The 19,853-nt window shown below is 42.7% G+C and overlaps 1 protein-coding gene across 1 annotated transcript in view; it reads right to left on the bottom strand.

Annotated features, from left to right (window-relative positions):
* Positions 1 to 19,853, bottom strand: part of LOC139269241 (transmembrane protein 132D) — a 1,017,604-nt gene that overhangs the window by 942,726 nt on the left and 55,025 nt on the right. The window contains exon 5 of the mRNA XM_070888330.1: positions 7,953 to 8,850. Within this exon, the coding sequence (XP_070744431.1) occupies positions 7,953 to 8,850 (898 nt within the window). The remainder of the gene's footprint in view (positions 1 to 7,952; positions 8,851 to 19,853) is intronic.

The raw sequence follows: 19,853 nt of genomic DNA, 5'->3' as shown, positions 1-19,853 counted from the left end.
AAAAGACTTGGACTTATACAGCGCCTTTCACGACCACTGGACGTCTCAAAGCACTTTACAGCCAATGAAGTACTTTTGGAGTGTAGTCACTGCTATAATGTAGGAAACGCAGTAGCCAATTTGCACACAAGTAAGCTCCCACAGACAGCAATCTGATAATGACCAGATAACCTGTTTTTTTGTTACGTTGATTGAGGGATAAATATTGGGCAGGACACCGGGGATAACTCCCCTGCTCTTCTTCGAAATAGTGTCATGGGCTCCTTTACGTCCACTAGAGAGGGCAGGCGGGTCCTCGGTTTAACATCTCATCTGAAAGATGGCACCTCCAACAGTACTGCACTCCCTCAGCACTGCACTGGAGTGTCAGTCTAGATTTGTTTGTGCTCAAGTCCCTGAAGTGGGAATTGAACCACAGCCTTCTGACTCAGAGGTGAAAGTGCTACCCACTGAGCCACAGCTGACACTAATAAGGGGAAAAAATACTCCTGAAAATTCCTCTGTAATCCCCTCAAGCAATCATAACCAGTCCAGGAGATCACCATATAGTACTGAACTACACCAATATAGATCATCATACAGTTCTGAACTACACCAGTATGAGTGTGGTCAGTGCTTCGATGCTGTGGACGTTGGCCTGATCGACAACACTGACGTTGGTGTGTCTGTCCTCCCAATGGATTTGCAGGATCTTGCGGAGGCAGCGCTGGTACTTCTCCAGCGCTTTGAGGTGCCTGCTGTATATAGTCCACATCTCTGAGCCATAAAGGAGGGCAGGTATCACTACTGCCCTGTAGACCATAAGCTTGGTGCCAGATTTGAGGTCCTGGTCTTCAAACACTCTCTTCTTCAGGCGACCGAAGGCTGCGCTGACACACTGGAGGCGGTGTTGGACCTTGTCATCGATGTCTGCCCTGGTTGATAGTAGACTCCAGAGGTATGGAAAATGGTCCACGTTGTCCAAGTTCGACCACACTTGACCAGCTCCGTTGGGCAGGCCACATTGTCCGCATGCCTGACACGAGACTCCCTAAGCAAATGCTCTACTCGGAACTCCTACATGGCAAGCGAGCCCCAGGTGGGCAGAGGATACGCTTCAAGGACACTCTCAAAGCATCCTTGATAAAGTGTAACATCCACACCGGCACCTAGGAGTCCCTGGCCCAAAGTGGAGGAAGAGCATCCGGGAGGGTGCTGAGCACCTCGAGTCTCGTCGGCGAGAGCGTGCAGAAACCAAGCGCAGGCAGCGGAGCGAGCTCTCCACCCACCCTTCCCTTCAACCACTGTCTGCCCCACCATTTACAGAGACTGTAATTCCCATATTGGACTGTACAGCCACCTGCGAACTCACTTTTAGAGTCTTCCTCAATTTTGAGAGACTACCTATGATGATGATGATGATGACACCAGTACAGGAGATCACCATATAGTACTGAACTATACCAGTACAGGAGATCACCATATAGTACTGAACTATACCAGTACAGGAGATCACCATATAGTGCTGAACCACACCAGTACAGGAGATTACCATATAGTACTGAACCACACCAGTACAGGAGATCACCATATAGTACTGAACCACACCAGTACAGGAGATCACCATATAGTTCTGAACCACACCAGTACAGGAGATCACCATATAGTTCTGAACCACACCAGTACAGGAGATCACCATATAGTACTGAACTACACCAGTACAGGAGATCACCATATAGTTCTGAACCACACCAGTACAGGAGATCACCATATAGTACTGAACTACACCAGTACAGGAGATCACCATATAGTTCTGAACCACACCAGTACAGGAGATCACCATATAGTACTGAACTACACCAGTACAGGAGATCACCATATAGTTCTGAACCACACCAGTACAGGAGATCACCATATAGTACTGAACTACACCAGTACAGGAGATCACCATATAGTTCTGAACCACACCAGTACAGGAGATCACCATATAGTTCTGAACCACACCAGTACAGGAGATCACCATATAGTACTGAACTACACCAGTACAGGAGATCACCATATAGTTCTGAACCACACCAGTACAGGAGATCACCATATAGTACTGAACCACACCAGTACAGGAGATCACCATATAGTACTGAACTACACCAGTACAGGAACATCAGCCACAACTTTTTTCTGCATTTCTAAACTATTTCGAAAAGATAATTAAGGACTACATGGTGTTCACATCACTACTGACGCGTACAAGACGCGCAGGACAGAAAGAACAGTTTAGCAGAAAGGCTTCTCATCCAATGATTTACAAAACGTTCCCAGAACCACAATTTGTGTGGATTTTGTTCTGTCACATTGGAGATGGCCTAAGTCCAAATAAGGAAAACACATTTTCATATTTTTTTAAAAGAACCTCACGTTTGGCAAATATCATATTTCAAAATACAGCCTAATTCTGCTTCTTGTGAAGCCAATTCCTATTAAAAAATCATTGAAACTCTTGAATGATCTGGCTGGGACAGAGTATGAACATCAGTATCCTGGAACAGTATTTTTGACGATATATTACGTAGCTTACACAGGAGTGTACATTGAACATTAATGTCAGTGGGCAAGTCAGCATGAGTGTGAAAAGAACTTCAAACTTTACACTCACTTCAATTTATTTGCCAATATGAATGAATAGAGGAAACTATCCCCAGTGGCATAATAAACCTAGTGATGGAAAGGCCAATACTCTGTACCAACATTTTATACTGTGCTCTAAAGGATCAGACAGTAACAAATGAGTCAACGTCCGCTTGTTATTTTTCTGAATTAAATGAATCAGGTGACTGGGTCTTAATTGGATAGAAAGTCCCCAAGCTGCTTACATGCCATCTTTAACAGTATCTAAGCCTTTGTGATTTAGTTGGTGCCTCGCAGGTTATCGCACCACTGAACCAAACCTAAGAAGGTTTCAAAGCCTCTACAAAACCTTTATACCATGGCATGTAAGCTTCCAATTAGTTGTAGGAGAAGATTTCTCATACACTGTTCTGGGCAACAGTTCTTTCCCTTCTGCAGGCTCATTTGGCAACTTTTCAAGGTTAAGCTGTCTACTAACATAATCGAGGTATCTTAGAAATACAAAATTAGAGCAGTTATCTGATCAAAGGTCAGATACAACTGCTCATGACACTGTTTGGTTGCAGCATAATTGTGAATCTGCCAAATATTTTTCCTCAAAGACCAAATTTATAGTACTGAAGATGAACAGGAAAGGTACGGGATTGAAGTCCCATTCCAGGGACCTCAGCACATAAATCTAGGTTGACACTCCAGTGCAGTGCTGCAATGTCGGATGAGATGTTAAACCGAGGCCCCATCTGCTCTCTCAGGTAGCATGGTGCTCTCTCTCCCATGGCACTATTTCGAAGAAGAGCAGGGGAGTTATCACTGGTGTCCTGGCCAATATTTATCCCTCAACTCAACATAACAAAAAAAGAAACAGAATCTGATCATTATCACATTGCTGTTTGTGGGAGCTTGCTGTGCGCAAATTGGCTGCCGCTTATCCCATATTACAACTGTGACTACACTCCAAAAAGTACTTCATTGGCTATAAAGCGCTTTGAGATGTCCGATGGTCATGAAAGGTGCTATATAAATGCAAGTCTTTCTTTCCCTTTTACGAATTTGAGATGCTTTACAAAAACATGTAAGATTTAGAATTGACTATCGAGGATAGAATCAGGTACAAACATGAAGCCGGTCCAACATTACTGCTAATGGAACCCTCAGTATTTGACACCTGGAATCCCTGGCCATAGACCGCCCTAAGTGGAGGAAGTGTATTCGGGAGCGCGCTGAGCTCCTCGAGTATCGTCGCTGAGAGCATGCAGAAATCAAGCGCAGGCAGTGGAAGGAGCACGCGGCAAACCAGGCTCCCTGCCCACCCTTTCCCTCAACGACTATCTGTCTCACCTGTGACAGATACTGCGTATTGGACTGTACAGTTACCTGAGAACTCATGCTAAGAGTGGAAGCAAGTCTTCCTCGATTCCGAGGGACTGCCTATGATGATGATTTGACAGTAAGAAATAATGCGGGGGATTCTTGTAAGAGGCCCTCTGGTATCTGGCAGGGTAAGGTTGGGAAATAGAACATTTTATAGCCATTGGCTCAATAATATTTATAGTTGTTAATTTGATTTTGTTCCAAATCAGTAGCTGTACCAATAAAATGAACTTTCACTTCGCAACACTGGGAGAAACGCACCTCTGGTCGTGGCTGGCTCGAACCGGATGGTGGAAATACCAAATTCAATTCGCCATGCCATCTGTCCCAAAGCATGTCGCAGTGCACTCAGCAGACTCCTATGTGACAGGACCTTCACCAAATGATGTGCAGCATCCCTGGAGGACTTTCATGTCCTGATACCATCAGCCAGGAGCGTAGGAGAAGGACTCTTTGGGCTGTAGCTACACTCTGGTTTCCACGCCAACCCTACCTCCCGGCAGTACTTTAGTATTTCAGTACTGTGTGGGCAGGTGCCGCAGGAGCGGTGAGGTCGGGGCGCAGGCCCAGGGGCAGCACGGGCCAGCCCACACTGCAATTGTGTGCACATGGCGCAACCCTGGACAATGTGGACCATTTCCCATACCTCGGGGGCCTCTTATCAACAAGGGCAGATATTGACGGATGAGATTCAACACCGCCTCTAGTGCACCAGTGCAGCCTTCGGCTGCCTGTGGAAAAGAGTGTTCGAAGACCAGGCTCTCAAATCTGCCACCAAGTTCATGGTCTACTGGGCTGTAGTGATACCCGCCCTCCTGTATGGCTCAGAGACATGGACCATGAACAGTAGACACCTCAAGTCGCTGGAGAAATACCACCAACGATGTCACCACAAGATTCTGCAAATTCCCTGGGAGGACAGACACACCAACATTAGCGTCCTCGACCAGGCCAACATCCCCAGCATTGAAGTACTGACCACACTCGATCAGCTCTGCTGGGCAGGCCATATTGTTCGCATGCCTGACACAAGACTCCCAAAGCAAGCGCTCTACTTGGAACTCCTTCGTGGCAAATGAACCAAAGGTGGGCAGAGGAAACGTTTCAAGGACACCCTCAAAGCCTCCTTGATAAAGTGCAACATCCCCACCGACACCTGGGAGTCCCTGGCCAAAGACCGCCCTAAGTGCAGGAGGTGCATCTGGGAGGGCGCTGAGCACCTTGAGTCTCATCGCCGAGAGCATGCAGAAACCAAACGCAGGCAGCGGAAAGAGCGTGCGGCAAACCAGTCCCACCCACCCTTTCCCTCAATGACTGTCTGTTCCACCTGTGGTAGGGACTGTGGTTCTCGTATTCACCTAAGAACTAATTTTGAGAGTGGAAGTAAGTCTTCCTCGATTCTGAGGGACTGCCTATGATGATGATGAGGTCCGTGCAGTAGAGCTGGTCTCCAGTTGTCTTGGTTAATCCTTGCCACTGGACCAAGACCTAGCTCTGTCAAGCCCGTGTGGTGGCTAGTGTGCAACGGCCACCACATGTTAAAAACATCCACGCACAGGCATCTTCCAGGCCTTCAATCTGTAGTTCAGGTCCTGAAAAATTAGGTCCTTCATTGAAACACCTGTGAACTCATCCCTTTTTGGCGTGAAAGCAAGTTATCCTCGATACGAGGGACTGCCTATGATGATGATGACCTCCCAGCCCCGATCCCAGCACTGGGCCCCATCTGGTAGGCTTGTAGCACTTGTACACCCAGGCTGTACTTGTCGGGTTTCCAGCGGTAGTCCAGAAGGGATAAATTGACCCTCATATCACTATCTGTATATTCGTATACAATAATGTAGAATCGGGCTCCCAAACAAACTCGAAATCAAACAACAGAACAGGTATTTTCACAAGTCAAACTACTAAATGCCAGACTCTGCATTATTCCCATTTAAAAATAATTCCATGAACCTAAAGACTCTTTTCACCTTTTTCATACTATTTCATCAAGAAAGTAACTGTAGAAGGGGAACATTTCAAGGTAAAAACTGTCTTGCAATCTTGCAAAACACCTATATCTGAGCAAACCAGGGGGAATATTATCATCATAGGCAGTCCCTCGGAATCGAGGAGGACTTGCTTCCACTCCCAAAGTGAGTTCTTTGATGGCTGAACAGTCCGATACGAGAACCACAGACCCTGTTACGGGTGGGACACTCTTTAAATTTTCTAGATTTGCTCGATCAAAGCGGTTGATCTTTGGGTAGGGGCGAGGGAGTAATGACAGAAATATAAATACAGTCAATTTTACAAGAATATGGGCTTCAGAAAGGTACAATTACAGGCGTGTTTATTTAATGTCTGCCGCTAGAGAAGTTAAATAAACTGTTGAACTGCACCTTTTAAAAAAAATGTCAACAATATTCCTCAAAGGAACTTATAAGACTGATTGCAGCAATATTGATGCGAGTAAGAGGATTTCCTCGGTGTGATGCAGTCACTGACTTTATATGAACTGCCCTGTCGCTGCATTTGCGGAATCATTAGGGTCTGGAAATAAAATGGTGAGTGGGCTTTGACTGATGATGGAATTTACTTAATTTTATATAATGACACTGTGACTTACTGCATTTGTGCCAAATCATGAATCTTGCTAAATTACACAACACAAATTTATTAACATGAAGTAATTTCAGCTTCACGCCAACATAAACATGTAGTGTAATTGATCTTTAAGTGAATAAAAATTTATTACTGATTCATTTACATGTTGTAAGTTGCTATCCAGATATGCTCATCTATTTCCCACTGATACTTGGCTCATGGTATCTCAAGGTTACCTTGAGTTTTTCTTTAAACTTGGGGGTCCTGTTTAAAAAACCCCAATTCTTTTCACTTGTTCCAGGGCAAACTATTAACTATGAACATGCTAAAAATGACAAAGTACGATTTTTTCTTAAACATTATAACATAACAGAAAAGCTTTCGTACTGTGCACCACAGCTGTGCTTTGGTTCTGCGATCCAGCAACTGCAAATCTGGCCTGGAATTTTACAAAATTATTTAATTAAAAATGACCAGGGAATTCTTCCAATGCCTTAACCAAAATCCCTTCCTCAACCAGCACTATAAAAAATAAATTAGCTGGTCAGCGATTTCATTGTAGAACCTTGTAGTGCGCAAAATGGCTGCCACATATGCCCACATACTGCAGTATAATTCACTGTATGTAGTTATATCATAAATATGTTAAATAATTTGATTAAAAGGCCAATTTAGTCTTACTTATTCATAGATTCTCCATTGAATGTTTCACTTGACCAGAACCAATGATCTTTTTTGATAATTGTGTACTTCATTGGAAATAATATTATTTCTCAAAAATAGCATGACTGCTGCTCTTTCCTCCCACAAACGCAATTCAAATATTAATTCTAAACACTTATAATATGTTAGGCCCAGTATATTCAATTGTAATCTTAGCGTTCCATGAATATTGAATATATATATATATATTAAAAAATAAATATAATCAGTGCTTAAAGTGAAATTGGCTTATTTGAGAACTGACTGGCTAGGAATATATTTTGAAATGCACATTGGTTCTTCCCCGTCTCCCAGAGGTTGCCTCAGCTTCAGCTGGAAGGCAAGAAAGATAGCGCTGTGGGTCACCAATACGTGCGTGATTGGTGAAGAGGTGAAACATTTTTGCACAGTTGCAGTTCTCTTCCCTGCCCCTACCCAAAGATCAACCACTTTGATCGAGCAAATCTAGAAAATTTAAAGTCTCCCAATGAAAACAATTAGTTTTCAGTCGGAAAATTGGGATTTAACATGCAAATCTCTGGCTGAGATTTCAGTACTTTCTCACTTAGCACAATATCAGGCCTAGAAGCACACTTTTCAACATTTTTATTCTCACTTTAACATAATTAATGCAACAATTGTTAATCGATGACTGTCCCACAAATATATACCAAAGTATGACCTACCGCAGAGTAAACCGCTCCACTGTTGAGCTGCTAGCCAGAGACACGTGAAAAGTGACAACTTCGCCTTGTTTGACAGGCCGTTGTAAAACTGAGATTATAATGTTGTTGTCCAGTCTCATTTGCGTTCGCTGTGGGTTCCCAGATCCTTGGCGAAGTCGGACGCTGCCAATACGTTGTAAGGAATTGGGTGTTTCATCAACATCATCGCGGCCTGGTCGGATAGCATTGCCCTTTTGTGTGTCCTCTGCAGCACAGTCCCCATCTTCATCGGTACCCTGTACCATGTAATAAAGTTCCACTGGCGTTCCCTCCGATTGATCAGTTATCTTTTTACGGCCGGGTACCACAGTGGGAGGGTTAAACCAAGATGGCAGAAGTTCCAGTTCTACAATACATAATCCAAGATCTCCTTTTAGGCGGCAACTGTTTCGGACTTCCCTAGTTTCCCGAAATGCATACACCCGTATACATGGCAGATTATCATTAGCACTGTAATCATCCCAGTCTCGACCCGTGATATAAAATAGAATCTGTACTATTGGCCGATTGGAGTAAACTTTATCATCAATAATATTTGCTTTGATTTTCCAGTTGAAAGTGAATTTATCAACCATGCTGAAAACATCAGAAGGCTGCAGGAGAGCCCGGGGCACAGCTTGTTCCACGGTATAAGGTCCATAACTGGCATTAACTACAGGGGGTGTCTTGGCTTTGTGTATGAAAAAAGGCTCCATGCGGAACTGTAAACTGGAGTTACGCATAATATCCTGGTTGGCTTCTTTTAGAAAAAATGAACTTTCAGCTTTGTGTATTCGGTAGTTCACTGGTAGGTACACTGGAAGAGAAGAAAATTTTTGTGCACTCTCCGCATTTCCCATGATCCCACGGCCCTCTACAACTGGGAATAAACAAGAAACATAAATGAATATGAATAGTGTTCCTAGATTTCCTTAAAATAGTACACTTTAGATACTAAACTGATTAAAGGTTGCTTATACTGACTTTCCCCATGAATACATGACAGTTTTGATGTGCCATCATTTTGCACTCAACTCTTTCAGTTGGCAGTTCTTCTGTCAGATGTTACTGTAAGTGTGAAATACAGCTTAACTCAATAAGCATCTGGGAGTAAATAATAAACCATTATCCCATTAGAGAAGCTTTCAAATATAGGAGAGCAGCAGACTGCAAAAGGAAGAGCACTAGATAAGATTAAACAGATGTGATTATCTGACGAAAAGATTATTCAGTATTAAGAATTATTTACCTATTGCCTAATTATATGGTTATTTTGATTCACTATCCAAAAAAGGTTGCCACCTTCCTGTGCACAAGCAACTCCATTAGAATATTGAGGCAGATAACTATTTTTTTCATCCCAAATTATAAATATTAAGATATGGTAGTGCTTGCAAAAAGGCTTACTTAAGCTTTGTGTAAGGGGGGAAAAAGTACACTTGAGTAAGAAGCATAAGGGAATTAGCAGGTTCTGAGGAATCAGGAGTTCCTCTGTAGCACGGTATGGATTGTAATATTGACCGATTATGTAAAACACTCATGTATGTAAAGCTTCCATTATGTATGTAAAACTTATACACTCGCTTACATTGGGCTAAGAAGAGGGAGGCAGCAATGCCTGATGGTTAAGGAACCATCTGAAGTAGCCAACACTTGGCACAAAAAATAGAAGGTGGAAACATACATTCAGTACTGAATAACAAGGGCAGTGGAGAATCAACATCCTAGAAAGATACCATACCTTGGGAAGTAAGGTCAATAAACACGTCATGAGAAACTGAGACAAAATTGAACATATTCCAGAAGGGTGACATCATGGGAGATGGACAGATGGGGGAGGACCACTCAGAGCCAGCCTAAGCCGTAGACCAATCGGTGGTTTTGTAGGAGGGTCACACAAATCGATAAATCGTATAACTGTGCTTGTAGAACTCTTGTACTTTGAAATGTTCATCGGAACATTTCCCGAGCACGTTCGCATAATAAAGCCGGTGAACCAAAGTTTTTATGTGAGTGAATCCATGGTCGCTATACAGAGGACAGGTGTCGATTCCTTATATCAGGGAGTCCACCTTTAAGGAGAGAAGTCTTCCTTTAACCCCAACACTTTGTAAAAGGAGAATTGCCGTGTGGTAAATGTCTTACAAGTTTGCCCCAAAGACTCGCTAATACCATGTCAACATCCATTATGTATAGCTCTCATACCAAATCTGAAAATCTGTGAAATAAGATTCCGCAGTCATTTTGCCCATTAGAAATTCCTTAAAAGCCAACAAGAGATTTTAGTTGCCATGGAGAAATGGGTCAATTTGAACAAAATAACCTTTTTAATCAATGGAGTTCTGTGTGGCATTAATTAATGTACTCTTTAATTGACTAAAACATTTAGTACCAAGATCATTTTGTTCACATTCATTATGACAACAAGATTAAAATCTGTTCACTTTCAAAGAAATTCGAACAATCTTTTTTAAAAGTTTACTTTGTGCAGTTCCACAGCAGGTTTTAACATTATTATCTTTTTAAAACATTGCTGTTTGTAAAATCCAATTCATGCTGACACTTTCTGGAAAAAGTGAAACACCTTGACTCGGAACCTATTAAAATGCAGATCTGTGCATTCTGATCCCAGAAATGATTTTGATCCAAGCACAGAATTTCAATATAGCATTACCATTCAATTCCAATGGACTTGTGTCAATCACAACCATTATACAAGTGCTGTTCACTTCCATATTCAATCCCACCGAAATATATCGATGGGGGAAAGAGTTCCTCTCTACATTAGGTGCAGTAAAATCATCAATCCATTCTTCAAAATAGGAATACCATTCCACTACACCTAGCACGCAAATAAAAACGTCCCCATAATTACCATGTATTATTACCATTCAAAGTGCAAGGCTGAGGGGGGGGGGGAGAATGGGATTCTACAGTAAGTGCCACAAACCCACTAATATTTGCAGGTGGCAGGGGAGGACACAGCAGCTGTTTCTGGCCATCCTCAGCAAGGAGAGAGGAAAATGGCACAAGTAGTTTTTTGGGCCAGGTGTCTGGCATTGGGCCTTGAGTCTGATTTACAGTTGTTGGCCATCCCAAGCAGCCCCACAAATGGCAGCAACACAGAGGAGAATTTAGTCCTAAGTGTCAACTGTAGTGGTATCTTGGTTGAAATATAAAATATATCTGGCAATCGAACACTGATAGTATTATACAGCCAGACAAGCTAAAACTGACCATGACAGGGCCTGGTCTTTTATTGCACCGGTCTCTGTAATCAGTATTGAGCTGCCTATTAAACATGCCTTTCACATAAGCTTTAAAGTTCCCATGTGAGCTGATAAATGAAAAGCAATTGTTTTTTATGCTTTACACAGTGTGTTCCTATTGCCTTCTCATAAAGATCTTTCAGCTGTCACAGCTCGGAGTAATCTCGCAGCCATTTCACAAATATAAATCCTCAGAAAGTATAAAGCAGTATCAGAGAGAGGATCTCGGAGTCTCTATCAAATACCAACATCACTCCTTGTGGGCTCTTAATCCAAACGACAAACCTCAGGACAAAGGCAATACTCCGATCACCTATGATTTTGTCAGTCAAGTAAAACAGGATTATTTGAAATAGTTGATTTAATGTACTGAGTGGAAAAATTGAGGGGGCTTTCTTCTTGTGACACATCTGTCAAACAATCGTTCAAAAAGACCAATAGAATGTGCTCATCTCATGATCTGATTAAGCGCTGATATTATGAACTGACAGGAATTAAGAAATGTAGCTGAAAGCATTATCTCCATTTTCTAATAGAGTAAAATGGCACTAATCTGAATCAGTCAGGACTAAAAACAGTTCCGATTAGTGATTTGTCTAGACTGGCAGTTTATCACTCAGGATGCAATGTTGATACCTCTAAAGAAAATGAAGTAGCCATTTCGGTTCTAGAAACATAGAAACATAGAAAATAGGTGCAGGAATAGGCCATTCGGCCCTTCGAGCCTGCACCGCCATTCAATGAGCTCATGGCTGAACATGCAACTTCAGTACCCCCTTCCTGCTTTCTCGCCATACCCCTTGATCCCCCTAGTAGTAAGGACTTCATCTAACTCCCTTTTGAATATATTTAGTTAATTGAATCAGGAGGGAGAATTGCTATTTAAATATAGTTTGCCAAATCTTGCTGGAATGTAATGGTGTGTTAATGACGCGTGCCATTATTGATGTGCAAATCAGCGAGCAAGTTCAGGGGATGGAGAGATACGTGCGAGTTGCGAATCTCCAGAATTGCTGGTCGATTTACGCCATTCTACTGTTTGCTTCTCACAAGCGGCATCTCACTCTTTGCCTCACCGTTACATTTAAGAATTTGCTGGATTTGCAAATTCATTACCCATTAAATTCACCGTAGCAAGTTAGGTCTCGAACTTAACAGCTCAAGTATCTTTTTAACGATGTGATAATTGTTAATTCACTGCCAATTAACCTCTCTGGCCCAGGAAGTAAACAATTTAAACTGTTCAATCTCATTCCTACATGTAGTAAATAATTGTTAGAGATTTTAAAAATGTCAAATTTTAATTTTTTTTCCTACTTTTCCTTTGTCTCTTTTTTCCTCTTTCACTTAATCCAATCTTTCTTTCCATCTATTTCTCTTTCTGCATCTGATTTGACTCTAATTTATCCTCCTGCTCCTTTGTTCCTCTGTTTCTTCCTCAATCATTAAATCTCATTGATTGAGATACACTGTTGGTCTCATCATTCACCAAGGTCCCAGATGCCCCATTTCCCTCACCAAGCCGTTATCAATTCGTGCTTCCAAAAAGTAATGCCCGTAAAAAAAATTTGATCTGAAGGAAATAGTCTAACTAATGGTGTATGCCATGAGAGGCCCTGCTCCAGCAAGATCTGGCCCAGTGTCACTGCTTCAAGTTATCCATTTAAATGTTACAGCACTGAAGAAGTGGAGTTCAGCAACTGACATAAAATGTCCTGCAATATAATTGAAAGAGCCATTCGTCCTCTTGACCACCCACTCCCCTTTCCCCTCAATTTCAGGACCAGCTTTAAGTGCTAATTTTAAGTTTAAGCTGATTTTTTAAACTTGGGAGAGAGTTCTTGCAGTCCCAAAAGTCATTCGATCAGTTACACTCCAAAGCTAAGTGTACTGATCCCGATCTATGAACTAGTATTCCTCTTGAAATTCCACTAATATTTTTAGTTAACCTTGTATTAATTTAACATAAATTTGAAATTACTCATGCTGACAAATGTGTGAGTCATTATCACCACCCCCACCCCCGTAGAAAGTCATTATCACTTCCCCAACCCCACCCCCAGAGAAAGTCATTATCACCACCCTCACCCCACCCCCAGAGAAAGTCAATATCACCACCCCCATCCCCAGAGAAAGTCAATATCACCACCCTCACCCCACCCCAGAGAAAGTCAATATCACCACCCTCACCCACCCCCAGAGAAAGTCATTATCACCACCCTCACCCACCCCCAGAGAAAGTCATTATCACCATCCTCACCCCACCCCCAGAGAAAGTCATTATCACCACCCTCACCCCACCCCCAGAGAAAGTCAATATCACCATCCTCACCCCACCCCCAGAGAAAGTCATTATCACCATCCTCACCCCACCCCCAGAGAAACTCAATATCACCACCCTCACCCCACCCCCAGAGGAAGTCAATATCACCATCCTCACCCCACCCCCAGAGAAAGTCAATATCACCACCCTCACCCCACCCCCAGAGGAAGTCAATATCACCATCCTCACCCCACCCCCAGAGAAAGTCAATATCACCACCCTCACCCCACCCCCAGAGAAAGTCAATATCACCACCCTCACCCCACCCCCAGAGGAAGTCAATATCACCACCCTCACCCCACCCCCACAGAAAGTCATCATCACCACCCTCACCCCACCCCCACAGAAAGTCATCATCACCACCCTCACCCCCAGAGAAAGTCATCATCACCATCCTCACCCCCACCCCCAGAGAAAGTCAATATCACCCCCTCCCACCCCACCCCCAGAGAAAGTCATCATCACCACCCTCACCCCACCCCCACAGAAAGTCATCATCACCACCCTCACCCCCACCCCTAGAGAAAGTCAATATCACCACCCTCACCCCACCCCCACCCCCACCCCCACAGAAAGCCATTATCACCACCCCCACCCTCACTCCACCCCCACAAAAAGTCATTATCACCACCCCCACAAAAAGTCAATATTACCACCCCCACCCCCACAAAAAGTCATCATCACCACCCTCACCCCCACCCCCACAGAAAGTCATTATCACCACCCCCACCCCACCCCCAGAGAAAGTCAATATCACCACCCTCACCCCACCCCCACAGAAAGTCATTATCACCATCCCCTCCCACCCCCAGAGAACAACATTATCATAACCCCCTCCCACCCCCACCCCACCCCCAGACAAAGTACGCTTCCTTCTACAATGGGATGTATTTTTAAAGCTGTCATTCTAGTTCGGATTATTGATCTTTGGTATCTACTGCAATATGCTGCTCTTGTGATAAAGTTACATAACAAAGACACAAAATACCTGTACTAATAAAATATGGTATACATACACCAAGTAAAACAACAAATTTTTGTCATCAAAGAAACTGTTGACCATAAAAGGGCATATTTGACAGAAATGTCCTACTTATAAGCAGAAATTCACATCTGAAAGCAACAGCCTCTTGCTGAATGGCTGTAGAAATTTCCCAATGAAATGTTTACTGACATACTTCTAAAGTACAGTCTTCACAGCAAAGTGCTCTTATGATGATTGCAGCTTAGAGACCATCCAGGAACAGCTGGCACAGCGCAGTGGCATGCGAGTTATCAGCTTATCCATCACAGCCAACTGGAAACCAGAAACTTCCACATGGGGAAGAAAAGACAACTAGAGGGCGATCACCTCAGACACTGAGCAGCAGACAGAGGGCTGGGAAGGGGCATCTCTGCCTTCTCCGGAGGTTGGGCAGGGCTAAGTATGGGGAAGAGGAGAAAATACTTTCATTATAAAACTGTCCAGAGATACATTTGATAAGTTCCAATGTGGACTGCATAATTATTGGAGAAGTACTTTGGCTCACGTTGAAACACTAAACCATCAAACTTTTATGAGAGGTTCCATGTTGGACTGGGGATGAGGGGATGGGCGTTGAATAGAATCCTGGAAAGAATGATTGACCCCCGTGGTTTCTAATCTGTGCATAATGACCTGGTCAATGATGCCGACGATCAGCTGGCCAGATTTATTGATGGCAAAAAAGAATCGTGAAAATAGTAAATTCGGAGAATATAACCAAAAAAGCTGCAATTGGGAAGATACATGATGAATTAAACTTAACATTGTTAAATGTAGAGTATTGAATATAGGTCAAAATAAGGGACATAAGTATAAAATGAATGGAACTGAATTAGCACAAGGGGATTTAGAAGGGACCTGAACTTGATTATGGACAAGTCACTTTCATTGTCTAAACAGATCTGGTGAAGTAATTACAACAAAAAGAAAGGGAATGATGTTATAAGGGCCCAGGGAGTTTGTCCAGGAGGGAGCTGAGCCAGTCAGAACAGGAATGTCCCAGGTTCAATCACTGGTTTGTGCTGAGGTGGTTGATGTCAACTGGGGCATCAGTAGGAATGCTAACCTCAGCCTCAGCACTCCTGGATCAATGAGAAAACAACTGACCAAGGGTTCCTACACCTGGCCACTATCCAGCAACCCCTGTTGGAAGTATGTACAAATGTACATGGTGGGGCACAGCAGTGATAGAACCCATATTTCAATAACCTGCTGACATGCCATTAAGGGCCACTTCAGCAAAGTACTGGAGAGTTGTTGGTATCTGTGAAATTGTACCACCGCAAGTAATCAACGCCTTTAACAGAGGCTAAGAGATGAGCAAATTGACGATGGAGAAAAATGTGCTGGTGTTCAGTATTAATCCCCATGCCACAAAAATAGGCACTTTGATGAGAAAGGGTACAGAAGAGAACAAAAAGACTGATTCAAGCATCAGGGTGGATGAGCTATGAAGAAAGATGAGAGAAACGAAAGCCTTATGGCCTCTAGAAAGAAGTTGGTTTAGAAAATACCTTACTGAAGTATATAAAATAGCTGCGGTAGAACCAGATTATTACTTTGAAGAAGGTTCGGTATTCACTAAGGAGGACACAAACAACCTTCCGGATATAAAAGGGGTCAGTGGGTCTAGTAAGAAAGAGGAACTGAGGGAAATCCTTATTAGTCGGGAAATTGTGTTGGGGAAATTGATGGGATTGAAGGCCGATAAATCCCCAGAGCCTGATGGACTGCATCCCAGAGCACTTAAGGAGATGGCTTTGGAAATAGCGGATGCATTGACAGTCATTTTCCAACATTCCATAGACTCTGGATCAGTTCCTATGGAGTGGAGGGGAGCCAATGTAACCCCACTTTTAAAAAAAGGAGGGAGAGAGAAAACAGGGAATTATAGACCAGTCAGCCTGACATCGGTAGTGGGTAAAATGATGGAATCAATTATTAAGGATGTCATAGCAGCACATTTGGAAAGAGGTGACAGGATAGGTCCAATTCAGCATGGATTTGTGAAAGGGAAATCATGCTTGACAAATCTTCTGGAATTTTTTGAGGATGTTTCCAGTAGAGTGGACAAGGGAGAACCAGTTGATGTGGTGTATTTGGACTTTCAGAAGGCTTTCGACAAGATCCCACACAAGAGATTAATGTGCAAAGTTAAAACACATGGGATTGGGGGTAGTGTGTTGACGTGGATTGAGAACTGGTTGTCAGACAGGAAGCAAAGAGTAGGAGTAAATGGGTACTTTTCAGAATGGCAGGCAGTGACTAGTGGGGGTACCGCAAGATTCTGTGCTGGGGCCCCAGCTGTTTACATTGTACAACGAGGGGATTAAATGTAGTATCTCCAAATTTGCGGATGACACTAAGTTGGGTGGCAGTGTGAGCTGCGAGGAGGATGCTATGAGGCTGCAGAGTGACTTGGATAGGTTAGGTGAGTGGGCAAATGCATGGCAGATGAAGTATAATGTGGATAAATGTGAGGTTATCCACTTTGGTGGTAAAAACAGAGAGACAGACTATTATCTGAATGGTGACAGATTAGGAAAAGGGGAGCTGCAATGAAACCTGGGTGTCATGGAACATCAGTCATTGAAGGTTTACATGCAGGTACAGCAGGCGGTTAAGAAAGCAAATGGCATGTTGGCCTTCATAGCGAGGAGATTTGAGTACAGGGGCAGGGAAGTGTTACTACAGTTGTACAGGGCCTTGGTAAGGCCACACCTGAAGCATTGTGTACAGTTTTGGTCTCCTAACTTGAGGAAGGACATTCCTGCTATTGAGGGAGTGCAGTGAAGGTTCACCAGACTGATTCCCGGGATGGCGGGACTGACATATCAAGAAAGACTGGGCTTGTATTCACTGGAGTTCAGAAGAATGAGAGAGGATCTCATAGAAACGTTTAAAATTCTGACGGGTTTGGACAGGTTAGATGCAGGAAGAATGTTCCCAATGTTAGGAAAGTCCAAAACCAGGGGTCACAGTCTAAGGATAAGGGGTAAGCCATTTAGGACCGAGATGAGGAGAAACTTCTTCACCCAGAGAGTGGTGAACCTGTGGAATTCTCTACCACAGAAAGTTGTTGAGGCCAATTCACGAAATATATTCAAAAAGGAGTTAGATGTAGCCCTTACTACTAGGGGGATCAAGGGGTATGGCGAGAAAGCAGAAATGGGGTACTGAAGTTGCATGTTCAGCCATGAACTCATTGAATGGCAGTGCAGGCTCGAAGGGCCGAATGGCCTACTCCTGCACCTATTTTCTATGTTTCTATGTTTCTAAAAGCAAGAAATTGGAACCAAAAGGCGTAAAAAGAAATGAGTGGAAACCAATTAGGAATAGATATTTGGAAAATCTTCTTTACTTAAAGGGTGTTGAATGATTGGAATAATCTACTAAGCAAGTCAATACAGACAATCACTGGGGTGATTCAAATTACAACTGGATGCTAGGATGAGAGATTGAATGTATGAAGGGATGACTGTCAATGGGCTGAAAAGCCAGTTCTTATCCCCAAGGCTTCTTGTACAATGCTGAATATTATTGGAGCAGAGATCACCTTGTACAACAGGTAAGTAGGTACCTTATAACGTAGGTACCTGGTCTAGTTTTAATTGCTTACGGGGGTAACAGAGGAATTCTCCAGATTTTTTCCCCATAATTGGCCTGGGTCTTTTTGCCTCTGCCAAGAGATTATATGGCCCCAAGTGTGGTGGGCAGTGTATGTGTGGTGATGCACAGGGCATCACAACTGTATGGGACAAGCTGAATGGACCAGTAGATTTTTTCCTGCCTGACATTTTTTGTATGTTTGTATAAACAGGCAGAGATTTATCTGGAAAGGAGATCTTACAAGGCCTTGCATATGTAACTGGGACCGTGTGATTGGGGGTTGGAATATCAAAACTAAATAGACTGAAAGAAGTTGCTTCTATATACTGTACTTAATTTATAGTAGCATTATTAAGAGTTGTGTGTATATTTTTGTTTCAAGACCAGAGTAAATTCACATCGTCGCATTTCATCTATCTTAGGTACACTGTTGCCTGGTTTTTAATAAAAGGAAAGACTTGCATTTATACAGCACCTTTCACAACTTCAGGATGTCCCACAGCATTTTATAGTCAATGAAGTGTATCTGAAGTATAGTCACTGCTGTAATGTAGGAAACGCAGCAGCCAATTTATGCACAGCAAGGCCCCACAAACAGCAGTGTGACAATGACCAGATAATCTATTTTTGTACTGATGTTGATTGAGAGATAAATATTGGCCAGGACACCGGGGAGAACTCCCCTGCTCTTCTTCAGATAGTGCATGGGATCTTTTACGTCCACCTGAGAAGGCGGATCGGACCTTAGTTTAACGTCTCATCTGAATGACGGCACCTCTGAACAGTGCAACACTCCCTCAATACTGCACTGGAGTGCCAGTCTAGATTTTTGTGCTCAAGTTTCTGGAGTGGGAGTTGAACCCACAACCTTCTGACTCAGATGCGAGAGTGCTACCCACTGAGCCAGAGCGAAATCAAACCCTCTTTGATCATATTTGACTTGTTAACATAGAATTCTTAAAAAGCTTACAAAGACACTTTCAATACACTTTCAGATAATTAGCTCTGTCATCGGACTTAAATTTACAAAGTTTAAATCCTTTGTTCGCTCTTGTTTACATTGTGCATCAATTTTCACATCTTTTATAGGGCTGTCATCTACTTGGCAATGACACTGCATGCAAACAATTGATTCAGACAGGTTAGAAGGTGATTGTACATTCGACATGATAAACCAGAACTGCCAGATTACAACAACACGTCTCAGTGGGATTACACAATACAGAAAAAAAATCTGAAAATTCTATATTACATTTGATGTGTAACATTAACAAATGATTTGTAACCCCCAAACCACTTCAGTAATTTTGCATTGGTAATGCTCCATTAATTCTGTAGTATTTAATTCTTTGTACATTTTGGATCCATGTTCTTGCTGTAGTTTTAAGTGCTATAAGTTAAAAGATTAAAGCATCAAGCCTATAACTATTTTTCAAATTGCTGATACCTGTAATCCCAGTAGCAATTGCAATCTTAATGATAGATTCTACTGGGACACCATTGCACTACAATTATTTTATTATTTTTTTAAACTTACATTAGACAATTTAATACAACTATGTATATTGTAAAACAAACACAAAATATCGACAAAGGAGGTTTGGGAGTTTAACATTTGCATGAAATCTTTTTGAAGCCGAGAATAAGGAATGCCATAG

The sequence above is a fragment of the Pristiophorus japonicus genome, chromosome 8, assembly GCF_044704955.1.
Source record: "Pristiophorus japonicus isolate sPriJap1 chromosome 8, sPriJap1.hap1, whole genome shotgun sequence".
Lineage (NCBI taxonomy): Eukaryota > Metazoa > Chordata > Chondrichthyes > Pristiophoridae > Pristiophorus > Pristiophorus japonicus.
The sequence above is the reverse complement of the archived record's forward strand: the minus strand, read 5'-3'. Positions and strand labels throughout refer to the sequence as shown.